The sequence below is a fragment of the Natrix helvetica genome (genome assembly GCF_964273705.1).
Source record: "Natrix helvetica genome assembly, chromosome: 1".
Taxonomy (NCBI): Eukaryota; Metazoa; Chordata; class Lepidosauria; order Squamata; family Natricidae; genus Natrix; species Natrix helvetica.
In genome coordinates this window covers 121,608,510-121,624,808 of record NC_138548.1, presented here as the reverse complement: position 1 = coordinate 121,624,808, position 16,299 = coordinate 121,608,510, and the positions used below count along the sequence as shown (strand labels likewise).

General features: G+C 38.4%; 1 protein-coding gene across 1 annotated transcript; it reads left to right on the top strand.

Annotated features, from left to right (window-relative positions):
* Positions 1-3,265: 3,265 nt before the first annotated feature.
* LOC309390497 (zona pellucida sperm-binding protein 3-like) lies at positions 3,266-14,560 on the top strand. Its single transcript, XM_081949880.1, has 9 exons — positions 3,266-3,421; positions 6,143-6,321; positions 7,879-7,991; positions 8,416-8,519; positions 9,295-9,466; positions 10,787-10,898; positions 11,284-11,467; positions 12,437-12,658; positions 14,232-14,560. The coding sequence occupies exons 1-9, from the start codon at positions 3,352-3,354 to the stop codon at positions 14,489-14,491; spliced, it is 1,416 nt and encodes a 471-aa protein (XP_081806006.1). The 5' UTR covers positions 3,266-3,351; the 3' UTR covers positions 14,492-14,560.
* The last annotated feature ends 1,739 nt before the right edge of the window (positions 14,561-16,299 follow it).

Genomic DNA, 16,299 nt, shown 5'->3' with positions numbered 1-16,299 from the left:
TTGGAAATGGAACCTGGACAATGATATTGGTGATAATTCATTTTTCTTACCCAACTAAGAATCTGGTGGTATGGATAGTAGTATAGTAGACTACTGTGCCAAATTGGGAACAGATAATAAAAGACATGGTAAGATATGTAATGCCAATAAGAGTTCCCTAAGGATCTGATATAAAACTAAGATCAGTTATAGTAAATCTGTTATTATTAAATTATGTGTACCTGTATAGTTGTATTAATTAATTATTTTATCATGGAAGGAGATTATGTTCTTCCTTCCAAGGAAATTGATGTTGAGCATCCATTAACATTCCCAAAATCACCCTTTAAAAGTGGAACACAGGCAGCTAACAGTCGGAAAGCACAATTTTTGAAGTTGATTACATCCATAATAAAGCTAGTGAAGCATAAGTTATCACAGCAGATATTTGGTACTGAGGAAAAATGTATTGTGTTTTCTAAGAGCACCCCTTGAAATAAAGGAAATAAGGACCTAAGGAACAAGGAATCCGAATGGCCACATCCAGTTTTTCCTACTTACCACAGTTAAAGCACTGCTGCCCTTGGCTGAGAAGCAGAAGCAGGAATCCTACTAGAACTCTCATTATCAAGCAGGACTATCATGCAATGTGAGGAGCACAGGGAAGTATTTATACTGTGATTGAAAAGCAGAGGCAGCAGGCTCCTCCCTTGTCCTGTTGTTTTCCCATAACAAAGCAAGAGGTGTTGAGTAATGCCTCCTAATGTGGACATGTCCTTCAAGACATGAAGGCTGACACAACTGTGATCGTAAGCCTGGAAGATGGGTGATGAGTACTACTGAAATATTATTCCCAGAGAGTCCTGTTTAATAATAAAACAAGGTTCAACTAAAACCACTGGATGAGCCAAATGTTTATCTTGCCCAGGTTTCAGTTTTGTAATCAAAGATCAGAGAAGAAAGAAAAGAAAGATGAGTTTCACCCCATTTTATGACTTTTCTTGCCACATTTGTTAAGTGAATCACTGTAGTTGCTAATAACACAACTTGTTAAATAAATCTGGTTTTTCCATTGACTTTGCTTGTCAGAAGGTTACAAAAGATGATCACATGACCCTGGGGCACTGCAACCATCATAAGTATGAGTCAGTTGCCAAGCATCTGAGTTTTGATCATGTGACCATAGGGATGCTGCAACAGTCATAAATGTGAAAACAAGTATCAAAATCTGGTGTGCTAGTTGCCTTGGGCCCCAAGGGGAGGGGTTACTGATGGAGGTAATTGATAGGGTAAAATCCTTGCTGTCTGTCCCTTTGGTTCTATTTTTACATATAGTCTTTAAAACTTGTTTTTAGGAACCAAAGCCTACTTAACCACTGCCTCACTTAGCAACAGAAACTTTGGGTTCAATTGTGGTCATAAGTCAAGAGCTACCTGTACTCAGGTAGGATAATGAATTGGAGGCTAAGATCTGTGCCTTCTCACTGGCAAATTTCAAAGATCCACAGAGTAAGAGAGGATGAGGTTAAAACTAGAACCCAATGTCCTTTTAAATAAGTTACCCAGGAAAAGGGTTGTTTCAATTAATACCTCTGCACATATTACATACTAATATGTAATTACATAGTGTAGGAAGTTAGCACATAGCCCTCTCCTAGAAAAATGAAATATCCTAGGAAATATTGAAAAGGCAGAATATTATATTTCCCCGGATGTGAAAAGAGAGAAACATGTTATAAAGTAGCTCCCTGCAGCTTCCTGCCCATTTGTCAATGGGCCATTAAGATGCCCAAGCCAGTCTATTCTACATAATAAAGAGTTCTCCCCATCAACTCTGTGGTGATGGGATTAAGGCATGATAGTATTAGCCCTTTACCCAACTCACCACATGGCATCTGAGAATTCAATCAAACTTGGGACTCAAAACACAGCCTAGAGAGGTGCCCCTACATGGCCCCATTGGAGTGACAACCAATCAGAATACATTTCTTACACAGAACCCTAACCCTAACCCTCTGCTCTCTTCTTCTTCACCCAACATTGAAGCATGTGATCACCTTTTCTATTCGGAACTCAAGCCATGTGGTCCTGTCCACCATTAAACCATCTTTCCAAGCAGCCTCCATGTCAACAATGTGTCTTTTTCCCCACTTGGAGCCGAACCCCGAAGGATATTAGGAAGTGAGCTCAGGTGATCTCTCATGGGTGAGATCATAGTGTTTATGGGCTGTTTTAGACAGATATGGATGTGTCCCCCTCCTCTCCGGTCCTTTTTTCTCTAGTCCTTCTGCTTTTATCTCCCTATAAAGTTGGATAGAGAAGTGCCACATTGGTGGTCTACAACATGACTATCATTAACACTAACATTAACATTAAGACTGCCATTGATACTAGATTATTTTGGCAGTATTCTAAAGAAATGAATTCTTATTTGATGGCCCAGTATTTCATGCCACACAACATTCTTGAAAGATGAACACATTGAAAATCCACGGACAAGTGTTTGAAAATAAATTATATTGAGCGTGTGTTATAAATTATCCCATTTGTAGCTCTTTTATTCCTTATAACACACAGTGAGCTTGATATAGCAATAGCGATAGCATTTAGACTTATATACCACTTCACAGTGCTTTCCAGCCCTCTCTAAGTGGTTTACAGTGTCAGCATAATGCCCCCAATAATCTGAGCCCTCATTTTACCCACCTCGGAAGACTGAGTCAGCCTTGAGCTGGTGAGCCCCGAAATGCCAAACTGCTGGCAGTGAGTGATCAGCAGAAGTAGCCTGCAGTATACTGCATTCTAACCACTGCACCACCATGGTTTGTTTTAGCCATGGTCTGCTAAACAAGCAAACTGCTGGCTTTAAATATCATACTATCCAAAGCCAAAGCAATTATTAGTTCTGTCTATGAGTTTACTTAGAATATATTGTAACAACTTTCTGTATACTTCAATCTATTGAACATACTAGAATGCTGAATTCAGAATAGCTGCCGTTTTGGATTAATAGAAACTAGAACGTGTAACCTTCAATAAATCTTGCTTACAAAGTTTATTCCTGGTTCCAAAATGTCTTAGTATTTGAACAACATGGTGGAATTGCTATTGACAAAAGTATATTGCATGAATTAAGCAAAAAGCAGCCTGTCTTTTATCCCAGAAAAGAGTGTGAACTTAGCCTGAATACCACTTTTAAATTCTCTCAGAGTAGAGGAAATGACTTCATCATTTAAGTAAGGAAATGGCTTCTAGAGTTTCATTGGAAGAAGCCACGGCACCTGAGTATTGCATGAGCTATAAATGAAGCCAATGAGAGGCCCCAGGACTTGGTTCCCACCTGAGAGAATTCCTGAGTAGACGCTGTGAACGATGGAGAATCATCTAAGAATATGGGTGTTGTTGCTTTTAATCACTGGTGTTTCTACTCAGAGCTCCTCAGGTAAATGCAGAGAGGGAATACAACTTGGAGAAATGAAAAGAAAAGGAAGAAAGATTAATTGATTGCTCCTTAACTAGCTATTGTAATTTGTTTTTGGTTTGTACTCAATCCAGAGAGAACCAGGCTTAAAAATTTTTGATCACAGGTTGTGAACCTAGGCTAGTGAACCAATGCTGGGAATGGGGAGAAAGTATATTTATTAGAACATCTTATCAAATTGTAAAATGGGGAAAAAGTGGAGAATTTTGGTTCAGAATTAGAAAGAAAACTCATTGGGTTTTTTAGTTCTGGGCATTTTGCTAGATTTAGTATGCTTTCAGATCAATGGACAAGCCTTATTGGAGAACATTTAATTAGATTAATTTGTGCAAAATCTTTAGTTGCATGAAGGTTTGCTGGCACTGAGTTAAGAAAAGCATTTTTTTAAAATAATGAGTAGATAGTGCATAGAATCTGTGAGTTACACGTAAAGAAATATGTTCAATTTATCTTCTGGAACTTTTAAAATGGAAGCTCAACTGTAATAGTAACCAGTGCTTGGGGATATGCAGTTTCTAAAAATATAAATCAACTGACAGCCCACCAATTTTAGTTTCATCTTTGCATGGTTTCCAAACTGGGCCAACCAGGAAAAAACCCAAAGAGATTTAAAAAAAAATAGATCCAGGGTAAGGTGTGCCTTAAGCTGTTTTATTTATAAAATGCTTGTAGGGTCTTAAGAGAATTTAAATGGTGTTAAATTAATGGTGTCAATTAGGTCATCTCTAGATACAGTAAAGGAAGTGTTAAATAAGTTCATGACTGTTAAGGGGGAATCTAATGGTCAACATTAAAAAAAATGTTACTACTGGAGACAACCTGACTTCACTATAGATTCATGCATAGGCAGTTTATATGTGCACATTATATATATATATTATATATATATATATATATATATATATATATATATATATATATATATATATATATATATATATATATATATATATATATATATATATATATATATATATATATATTTAAACAAACATAAAACAAACAGACATAGACACACACAATACATAAAAATCATCCTCCAGTTACATACAGTATGTCAATTGGTTACAAAGCTTTGTGCTTCCTCACAATAGTCCCCGCTTACAGTTTACACAAATTCTCATATCATCAATCCAATATATATATAAACAATTATTATGATTATTAAACATTGATTTGACTATAACTGTTATTACATCCTTTTATATAGAATATTCTAAATTTAAAGTAAATCTATATTATGGCATTTCATTACTTCCTCCTAAAATCATCCAATAATATTACATCTTTATACCATATTCTATATAAAAATTGTTTATCTTTAATAGCAATGCTTTTAAACATCCTCTCCATAGTCCTGACTCACAATTTGTATAAAATTTCATATTATCAATCTAGTGTATATATATGCATTATTATCAATGTTACTCATTTATTTGACTATAACTATTATATGTGCACATTCTTTAGCATAAGAGTTAGGTTACTTTTTCCTAGGAGTCCTTAATTGGGCCTGTTTGCTGATCAAACGTTTGTTTCTTAATTGTTAAGTAAAATACTGGAAGTTTTCCTACCATTGTCTGATTAATTGGGATAGCTGCTGGGCCACAATATTTGGAAACAGCCCATAAGACAAATGTGTGCATGTATATGTGTGTATACACGCACACACAAATTGAAAAAATAAAAACCTAAAAATGGAACAAAGAAAAAATAGAAAAAAAGTTGCAAAGAAGTAGTTTCTGACTTCTTTGCAGAAATTGTAAGTGCAGTTATAAGTTACATCAATATATTCTGTGCATTGGAAAAGAGGGTAAACCATATTAAAAGAATTGTATAAACTCAGCCAATGTATCGTTAAGGGGAGCTTAATGAGAAATGCATACAAGGTAAAACTCCCAGAACCACAAACTACTAATTACCTTTTAGATTTACATATTGTAATTAGTTCAGGGTTGACAATTGGGTCAATTGAATAAGTTGTAGTTTAGTTAAGCATGAGAAAACAGCAGGACATGTAAGCAAAGCCACAAAATGGCTTGATAGGACTGTCAAGTGCCCAAAGAGCTTAATGGCTTAGATATAACAAAGAGTTTGATCCTAATTTTCTGCCTGAGTAGTTACTTCATCTGAAGTGGCTGCTTCTGTGCACCTAAAATATACAACAAGCTTTGAATATGTGATTGCTTCAATTACTTGTTGGTTTTATTACAAAAGAATGAGGGATGTTTGAAAAGCTTTCTAGACCCTCTGATTTTTAAGCAGAGGCTTGTGGTTACAAAGATTTGATGGTGTTAGAACAGCACACTTCCGATGGCAGTAGATTTGACATAAGGACTTCAGACCAGCCAAGGTCCTCTCTTCCTCTTGTGGCTTTCTTCACTCTCCCCATTATCTACCCTCTGAGCTGGCTAGTTGCTTTGCCAGCAGTTCTGAAGCTAATTGGTGGGGGCCAACAACAAATGAGGCCCTTATGTCTTGGTTCTGACCTCTTGGAGGCATCTCATGCAATGTGTATAATGATAATCTCAATTGATTGGGGCTCTGATTTGATTCTCTGGATCCTCCATCTTTTCAGGAGCATAATGGTGCCATTTATGAAAAACCCTGCATGTTCCTGCTTGTGGAAAAATATGTTGCTACAGGTTGCTCTAGCCTGACCCCTCCTTATATCTTCTGCAGTTTCAGTGTCATGTGGAAGCTCGCATCTAGTGATCACCGTTCCTGTGAATCTCTTTGGGACTGGTGTGATGGTTAATGCCAATGAACTCATTCTGGGATCTGGCTGTACAGTGACAGCTGTACGTCCGAATGTTCTCCTGCTTGAATATCCTCTCTTTGCTTGTGGAGCCACCAGACAAGTAAGATAGCTCTCTGTTTGGAATTTTATGAATAGTTTTAATTATAGAGGTCTTTGCAATAACACTACTCAGGAAGGCAAGTACCCTTCTGGATAATAGCAGTAGAATGACAGAACCACTAGATCTCTAGAGGTCTAACCTGCACCTCCTTCCTTGTTATTTTAACCCTTTGGATATGGTTCTGCCATAAATGCACTGCTGCTTATATGCAACAATCTTCATGCTATCATTTCTCCCCTCAGTAATTTTTTTTATAGGTAGGACATACCCAGATGCTTTAATTACAGTTTGATTTCCATATCATCCATCTTGGTTGCACTTTTGTGAAGTTGTTTCAAGATGTCATTGTCATTTTTGAGCTGTATTGCCCAAACACTAAGTATGTCCTGATTTGTGCATAATAGAATGAAATGGTTGCTTTCCCATGATTTGAATTTATGACAAATTGTGTCTTGAAAATTATTTAGCAACAATTGTTGGATATTTTCTACAAGTGCAGATATTAGTATTGGGATATTATCAGTAATAAATAGTATTTACAAGCATAGCACAATATATACATTTCTCCAAAGTTTTCATTTAGTTTTATTTCTAGCCAAAAAACCCAAATAGCAAACTACAGATAAAATCTAAAATGTGGCATTAGATAAAGCAGTTTATACCTACCTTATAGTTCTTTATAATGGTTCTTCTTTTTCTTCGTGTTCTTATTTATTTAAAATTTTGAGATAATTGGTGTCATTTGTTTTCATTTGTAATTTCTTGTCTGGAAAGCAATGGTCTGTTTATAACCTTTGGGCATTTTGAAAGTTATTTCTCTTCCCAGATTCTTCTGCTATATCATATATCACCGTTTTCACCATTTGCTGAATCAGTTTGGTGAGGGTAAAAATTGTCCTTATACTCTGTTACAAAGTTTTTGATTAAGAGAAATGTGCACCCATTTTCTTACCTAATTTATTAATAGATGACTGAAGTTGCTCCAAAATATCTAACACCAAGTAGGAGGTTTTCTGTTGCAAAGTAATAATTCTAAATCTAGCTGACGAGGTTGCTTTGTCAAAAGATAAGCTGGTTTTATTTGTTATGTCATCCTCTACCCAACTATAGATGCCATTTTTGGGGATGAAGCTATAGCTTTGGTCTTGATTATTGGCAAGAGTGAGCTGCTTAACAAGAATCACATTAATTTCATTGATCCCCCCCCCCTGAAATCATAAAGAAGGGTCTGTTAATACAATCTTACTAGCCTTGGAAAAAATTGATTATTTGCAATCTGTTGGGATTTCTTTTCATTCTTCCCAATTCAGCAGAATGTTGGAACAAAATTATGCAATATCCAAATAATACTATACTGTTCACCCATGAGCAGAACAGAGGCATTAAACAGGATAAGGATCATTGGGGGGGGGGAGCTATATCCTCTTCAATTCATGTTTGTTTATTCAAGGATGGGTGAATGGCACTTTAATTCAGAAGTGGGGAAAGGCCCTTAGTCATCTTAGATTATAACCTTAAAATGAGCTTCTGTATATATTTTTTTATTTGATCTCATAGCTCCTTCCAGGAAGCCTCCATTATAAGAACATTCTCCACTATGTGCCTTCAGCTCCAGACGGGGTGATCAGAACCAATCCATTCTCCCATGCTATAAACTGTTTCTATCCTAGGTAAGTCATGGAATACTGGTGAAAGAAGTGAGATAGTCTCCGTTGTAATTACTCTGTGAATTTAGAGACTAAGTCTTAAATACTGAAACGTGGGAACCCAACTTTTGCCATTTGTTATTTATTTAAAGCAGACCAAGAAGCTACGTGCATAGAAAGTCTCTTGTATGATCAGAACTGGCATTCTTGCTAGCAGCATCCTAGAAGCTCTGAGAATTAATTTGAATTGGATTTGCACTTAGCTGCCTCTTTCCTTCTAGGAAATTATACAATGTCCTTTATTTTTACATTAAACCTATCTACTGCCCCTCTCACCTATAAGATGACTTTGGGCAGCTTACGGACAGTAAAATGATAAATGTAAAAACAATTAAAGAGCTTTGGAAATGCAAAGAGGATGTGAGGTTAACATGATGTCTAAATTTAGGTCCTGGAACGTGTCTTCCCGTGGACTCCGTCCTACTTGGGTCCCTTTCACTTCTACCGTGATGGAGCATCAGAGCCTGGTGTTTGCCCTGGAAGTCTATGACAGTGAGTGTGCTAGTCAAAATGAATACAGTTTCCATTGACTTATAGAAAGTTGTGGTACAGGTAGTTCTCGATTTACAACCACAATTGAGTCCAATTTTTTTTATTGCTAAATTAAGTGAATTTTGCCTCATTTTATGACATTTCTTGCCACAGTTGTTAAGTGAATCACTGCAATTGTTAAATTAGTAACATGACTGTTAAGTGGACCTGGCTCCCCCATTGCTTTGCTTGTCAGAAGTTTGCAAAAAGGAATCATGTCCCTGGGACACTGCAACCATCATTAATATGGGTCAGTCGCCAAGTGTCCGAATTTTGATCATGTGACCATGGGGATGCTGCAATGGTCATAAGTGTGAATAATGGTCATAAGTCACTTTTTTCAGTACCATTGTAACTTCAAATAATCATTGCATGTACTGTTGTAAGTTGAGGACTACCTGTATTAAGTAAATCTGATACATAGCCATTTTTAAATCCTTAATGAGCATTTTAAAGAGTATTTAAAGCAGAGGAACACTGACACTGACATCCCTTAAAGTCCACTGAAGATGTTACCTCGCCTGGTAGCGAAATGTTCAGAAACCAACCTACAAGCTGGGAGAACAAACTTTCACCCTCAGTATTTAAAGCATTAAATCCATACCATTGAAACTTGCATTGGGAAAGAACGAGCTTAAGAAATTATTAAGAAAAAAAAAGATTTCTGGGTTACTGGCAGGCTACCAGTTGCTTTTCTGTGATATTGATGATGCTCTATTAATATGTTGTTTTTCAGGTAGCTGGTCACAACTGGTGCCTAACCCTACTTACTATCTTGGGGACTTCATCAACATCCAGGCATCAGTAAGAAAGGATAACCATGTTCCATTGAGAATCTATGTGGATGAATGTGTCGCCCGGCCAAGTGCAGAATCCTCTGTGAAATATGAAGTCATCACAAATCATGGGTAAGTCTCTGGGAGTTTGGGCCCAGCAGAATGAGAGGTGGTAGTCATTATCTGTACAGGTAAGCCTCATGTTTCCTAGTAGAAGTAAGCATTTATAACTGAGTTCCTGTGTTTGTGAAAATAAGCTCATACTCATTGGACTTTGAGGGTAAATGGTGTTCAGTTATTTTCTTGGAATTGAGTGGCGACTACCCCACTTGGAAACTAAAATAGCCGAGAAAGCAGAATGTTTGGTAAAGTCAATGGTTGAGAACTTGACAGCTTATAATCTTTTACCACTGGAAGGCCCCATAACGTTTTAGCACACTTGCACTATGTATAAAAAGCATGTAGGTGCCCCAAAATGGCTGCTGGAGAACTCTGAGTTGAATTGTGTCCAAAGACACATCTTTCTTGTTTTTCTTCCTGTCTGTTCTCAGACTAAACCTGAGAAAAAAGAAGTGAGAGGGACCAGCCCTTTGGGAGGTGTATGGAGACCTGTAGAAAACATGGTTATTGTTTATTGGTCCTAAAATGAACCTCCACAACCAACCCTTCCTTTGACCCACTGAAATGTCTAAGGCTAAGCCATAGAATGAGGTTGTAGTTTAGCGTGATGAAAGAAGCTGGCCACTATTTCATCATTATGTCAACTTGAACTTAGATTTGTAGGAAATTATTTTTGTTTCCAAAATGTGTAGAAATGGCAATGATTTCCTGTTTCTCAAAATAGTGTCTTTCTAAAGTAAGGGGTTTATGTGGAAATCTACCACTTCTACTGCCACTAGCTTACATGCAGAGGTCAAAATGGTGATTTATTTTGTGATCCCACTTTATTTTGTACAACTTAATGTGTGGTACATAATGTTCCCACCTCCTGTGTTCCAATAGACAGTAAAGAACATGACCTTGATGGAGATATGCACAATGCTGTTTCCTAAGCAAAGGGGCCTAAACATATTTAAACTCAGCAAAGTCTAGATAACATTGAGAAGCAGCTCAGGCACCTCCCATAATTCGCTGAACTATAGAAAGGAGGTGGGATGCAGCACAATCAGATTTGCAAGTTTATGTTGTAACCAATCTCAGTAAGAGTAGTTTTAGCCATCCCAATGGAGTTTATCATGGTCTGTTCCACCTAATAGACATTTTCGCACAACAAGAATCCTGTGATGTGGGCTGGACCTAAGAGAAGGTTTCTGGCTCAAAATCACCCAGCTTGCAGTTGTGTTCATCATTGCAATACTGTTGACAAAAAACAAAGAAAGCCATAATTAAAAGGTATTGATAACCTGGGGAAGGAAAATGAGCCCATTCATGTTGTCTCTGTCTATTCTGCAGATGCTTTGTAGATGGGCTGCAAAGTGGCTCCCATTTTCTTGCCACGCGAGAAGACGGGTTTCTCCGTTTCCAGCTGGATACATTTACCTTCATTGGAGCCTCCAATGATCAGGTTAAGAAAGAAGATGGGAAGAAATGGAAGTTGAATTTCTAAATGTAGGGCTAGTATATTTGATTAATGTGTGGATATGAGTTGGAGTGAAAAATCTAAGCATATATTTATATATAGATATGATATCTTCAAAAGGTGAGGAATAAAGCCATCCTCCTAATTTAGTTCTGGAGCTGACTGTATTGAGGGGGAGGTAGTGAAATGGAGCAAGTCCTCCTTATGCATCACAACCCAATGTCAATTATTATTATTAATAGTAATTATGCCAATAATAGCAGATACGTTGGTGTAAGGAATTACTATGGATTCTTTGGTACCCTGTCTTCCCTTTCCCAAATACAGGATAGTTACAGTTACTAGCTAATACCTATTCTGATTCTTTTAGATCTACCTCATCTGCCACTTGAAGGCAGTACCTGTGGGCTCAGCAAACCTTCTCAATAAGGCATGCTCCTATGATCAGACAACTGCAACCTGGAACTCTCACGAAGGGGTTGACTGCTCCTGTTGTGCATCTAATACTGGCTGTGGCAGCAAAAGAAGAAAAAGGAGACAGCAGCAGAGGAGAGGTAGTGGGATCTCCCCTATTAGAATGCTCCATCTCAGGCATCTGGTGGACTTGGTCCAGTGATCCCACTTTGGCCTCTGGTACCAGGAGGACAGTTGGGCCCTTGACAAGATTGCTTCTTGGTTGGTCAGTCTCAGCAAGTCATCTCATTTTCTGCATTGCTCTGAGATATGAAGTGCTAGAATCAATACTTGGACAATGAGTAAAAAAGGGGGGGAGGAGAGGTAGAGAGCTCCTGAAATTGCTGGTTTTAATTTAAAAACTCTTATACCTTGGTGGCCAGATATCTCTTCTCCAGCCAGAATCAACCCATCCAATGTAGCTGTCCTGGGGGAAAAGGCTTGTGGTGCCACACTTTCATGAGGCGAGAGGTTGAAGCTACAAGATATTATTTCTGGATAATGGTACCCATATTTGGAAATAGCCTCTTGGAAGCAAGAGTAGGTCTCTCTGTGGTAGCTTTCCAGAGGCTGGTGAAAACAGAGCTCAGGACATTTTTCAGCTGATATTTGGGGATTAATGAAGATATTGCCATCTGGGTTTATTGGTTATTGTTTTTTCTTTTCCACTGTAATTTTGGGTCAGTTTTTTAAAAAAATTATTACTGTAGACCCCAAGATCTCCAAGAGTCCAATATATAAATTTAATAGATAATATCCACTTTGCAGGGGATAATCCTTGAGCTTAATACGGGTTATTTAAAAGTTCATCAAAACCATGCTTTGTTTACTGGCACCTGTTCAAATAGAAGCATCCAGTTTGTTCCTCTACATTCAGGCTAATTTGGGAATTCTAAAGTCCATAAAATTTATTTCCCTATCTAATTTCTACACCAACAATCTTGCATGTATCCCAAGTAGAATTAAAAGAACAGCATGGAGAAATTGAATCCCATTGTGTGAGAGACATTATGGTAATAATGTATGGAACTGCAGGGCTGAATTCTAAGCTGTTGTTTTGCTCTTTCCAGGAACACTTGGAGAAGGAGATCTCAAACTTGGTCCCATTGAACTGAAAGGGGAGCAGGCCCACACCTCTTTGCAGAACGACTCCAGAAGGACCTTGGAGCTGGTGTCCATTGTGACCAACTCTGCCCCTACTGTATCCAGCACATCTCCTGCTGCTGGGCCATCGCTGAACCAGATGGTGAATATTATCGTAAGGAAAGAAGGAATGAAAGAAGATGTCTCCAGTGAGAATACCACATTTTTCCATTTTTTGATGGGTTGAGATTTGGGGCAGGGGGTGGGACAGAACTGAGACCGTGGATATGACAATGTGTTTTATAGAGCAATTGGTAAGATGGCAAATTGCACATTTATTCTTTCATGCTGCAGTGGCCAATGAATCTGGTCACAAAGCATCTGCAAATGTCTGTCAGAAACAGTTGTAAACATAATTGTCAGGGAGAGTAAGCCTTTAATTATAAGCTAGCTTGTTTTGGAAAGCTGCTGATAAATACTGAATTCTGCTTGTGGTTCTTGAGAACCCAGTAGCTGTTATCAGGAGGGTTTTTCCTTCTGATCTATTGGCAATAATGCAAAGTAAACATTTCTTTTTTCCAGAGAAGTAAGCTTTTTATAGCGAAGAACAACATGGTCTTGTGAAATCTTTTAACTTTTAACTAATTTATTATGGTAAGGTTTCATAGCTAGATTAGGCTTAATTGGGCACATGAAATATTGTCATTAGGCTAAATATTTGAAGCAGGGCTTTGTTACGGAATCTTATAATTGGCAAATGGCTCGGCTATGAAAAACTGTTGATCAGTTTTTCATAGCCGAGCCATTTGCCAATTGTTGATCAAAATACAGATTCTGGTTCTTTCTGTAGTAATAATGTATTCCTGACGCATGAAGGAGCAAGTCCTTTATATAGACTCAACTTGGTCTTCTCCAAAGGAGGTACATGGCAGATCCCAGGGCTTTTCCTCTTTGCCAAATTAAAGTTTTCAGCAGAAAACTTTAACCCAAGTGAAATTTGTTGTCCCCATTGTGGACCCTTTTCCTGCCTCTGTTTTGTCTGTTCTCAGTCAGTGTCCATCACCTGATTTTCCTTTTAAGGGGTCCTTTCACTTGAAAGCTGCCTTTGGACTGCATCGAAATAAGGAAGCATTATGTTAATACTGATATGACTAAGGGCCGCTTCAGCCTGTCTTGCTAATAAATGAAGGCAAAATCATGGGCACACAACCATAAAGATCTGTTGCCAGGGCATGTTTGTTCTCCAGTTAGGTGCAAGTGGGGAAAGCACCCAACACCGGGGCAGGAAAGGCTGCCCCAATAGAGTATTTTTTCCCCCAATGGTCTTTAAAACCGAAAGAGATATTCAAAGAGAAAGCCACAGCTGTGTCCATACTGCACAGTTAACAATTGCCTTGTGACATTTGCATTAGACCAGATATTATCTACACAGCAAATATTCTGTGTAAAAACACCAAGACTTTCTTTGAAGCCTTGGTTTTAATCAGAGAACCTGTGTTTGAACTCAAAAATTAGTGCATGAAACAAGTGTGCACTGGCATTTCTGCAGCACATATTTGGAACCGAGTAGCAAGAGGCACTACAATGTGGAGTGGAAATGAAGAAAATTCTTTGGATCTGATATGATTTTCAATTAGCCATCTAAAAAGGTTGAGAGAACGAACAGGTCTAGGAGGCATTTGGTTTTCTAGCTGATATACTGGCAATGATTCAGTTTGTCTTCTCTGTGAATTGGCATTCTAACTTTCCATTCTCTCTTTGCCTCCTTTATTCTCCTTACAGGATTTCATTTCCCCTTTTCCACTGCCACCATGGTCATATCAGTTGCCTGCTCCTTCATTGTCTTGGTGTCCATCCTGGCCTGTTTCTATTCCAACAAACATTCACGCAGAAGATACCAAATGGGGATGATCCAGCCAGTTCTGGGTGAAACTAGTGCTGTGGCCATGGCGCCTGCTTCAGCTGGAACATCTGGCGCTGGAACCTCTGGGCAGTCCAGCATTGCTTCTAAGAAACCCGATGACCTAGTAGCTGTATTTTAGAAGGGCAAACCTACTCCTTTCTGTATAGCAAGTATTTAAGAAAATAAAGATGCCAGTGCAAAACAGAAAGTGTAATTATGCAATGTGTAACAATTTTTTGTTATAGTCGTAGACCAAGGTAGTATGCATACTCAACTCAATTCTAATCTACAAAATGTTTCAGAGGTCCCAGTATATGAGTTCGTAATAACAATCCACAAACGTTTCTAAGGAAACTCAGGGTAAGCTCCAAAACCAGAACTAGCTTGCTGGTTTTGCACTCTGCAAATATATATTTCATCTGTTACCATTGCAAATACATTTCTTATCACAAAAACATCACTAGCTATTAATTGCTTTGTTGATCAGCTGAAACACAACTGCAGATATCATCTGACTCCTTGTCACACTTTAAGCGGCTTACCTTCAGCCATCCACATGGAGAGCTATATTTAGAAATCTTTAATGCTCAAGAATTAGAGAGTACAGGATTAAATGTCCTTCTTGGTTCTTGTGGCCCCTTCCTCCAAAGCTCATTATAATACATCTCACACATGTAATCTTCAAAAGGCAGGGGTGGGAGACTAATGTAGAATTTGAAGGATGCTCAAGATATTCCTAACATGGCTTACATATATAGTACGGGCATAACTGAACATTTACAGCAACAAGACTTCAATAACTTACTTTGTTCTTAAATTCAGGTTTGGGGTGGGAGTGGAGAATCAGTAGCACCCAGATTTCTATTGATGGAGAACTCAGCTACCTGTTTCTCTTTTAGTCTCATCCCCAAAATGTCAGGCTTGTGTGTTTACCCCAAACCAGGTTTACTTCTTTCCTTTCTCTGAAGGTTGTGTGATAGGAGAACAAAAAAAGAAGAAAGAAAAAAGGAAGGAAGGAGGGAGGGAGGAAGGAAGGAAGGAAAGAACCCTTTTTCATTTGCATCCAAATGCAGCACAGTCCTGCCCCTAAACCTCAGCTGCCTTCATTTGATTCCCCAGGTCATACCTGAGGCAGTGTAAAAATTGTTCTTAGCTGTAGCAGGGTTAAAGTTGTATTTTCTCTTATCCAAATACAGATTTTGCCATGGATACACAACGATGCGTTTCATCCAGTGACTACTACCCTATTGGTGACAAAGTCAAGTGACTAGAGAGGGCAGGCTTCCTCCCCTCAGATCAGTGTCCTTCCAGGGCTATGCTGCTTGAATAGCAAGAGAGTCTGTTTTCTTTCAAAATAAGGTCTTCCCCTGTGTCTGCCAGATCTCTGAGCAAATCCCAACTTAGAAACCTTGATCAGCCTGAACAGTGTCTAATAACTGGAGGTAGCCAGGAAGTAGAGGCTGCATGGAAACAATGAGCCAAGCCAACTATTGTTTCTGATGACTCCCTTAACCTGTCAGTTGCTATTTTTCCCCCACTGCTGGTTAATGCTCTTCTAGAATTGTTCAATTCTGTGTCCAAAAGGGATCCAACTATAGTTGTTTGATTGTCAGGCTTCTTTGGAGAAGGAAAGAAACATTTGCATAAAACCACAGTGGGTTTTGACAGGTGGTTAAACCCATGTTTTTGTACTGGCTGATGACTTTTGTTAGACATGGCTGGGAAACAAAGCTGGGGTAATTCACCAGTCTCCCAATCTTTGTCTTAACATGCCCTTTACACTGTAAAAAAAGAAAGCACTGTTTGCCAAGTGTGCATTATGCACATTTAGGTTCCACCAATGACAGCATATATTTGGTAGGCATAATATCTGCCAGCTCAAGGTTGGGTGGGTAGCCCTAACTCTTTTGTGGAGAGGGTTCTCTCCATGTTTCTCATTCAGATGGG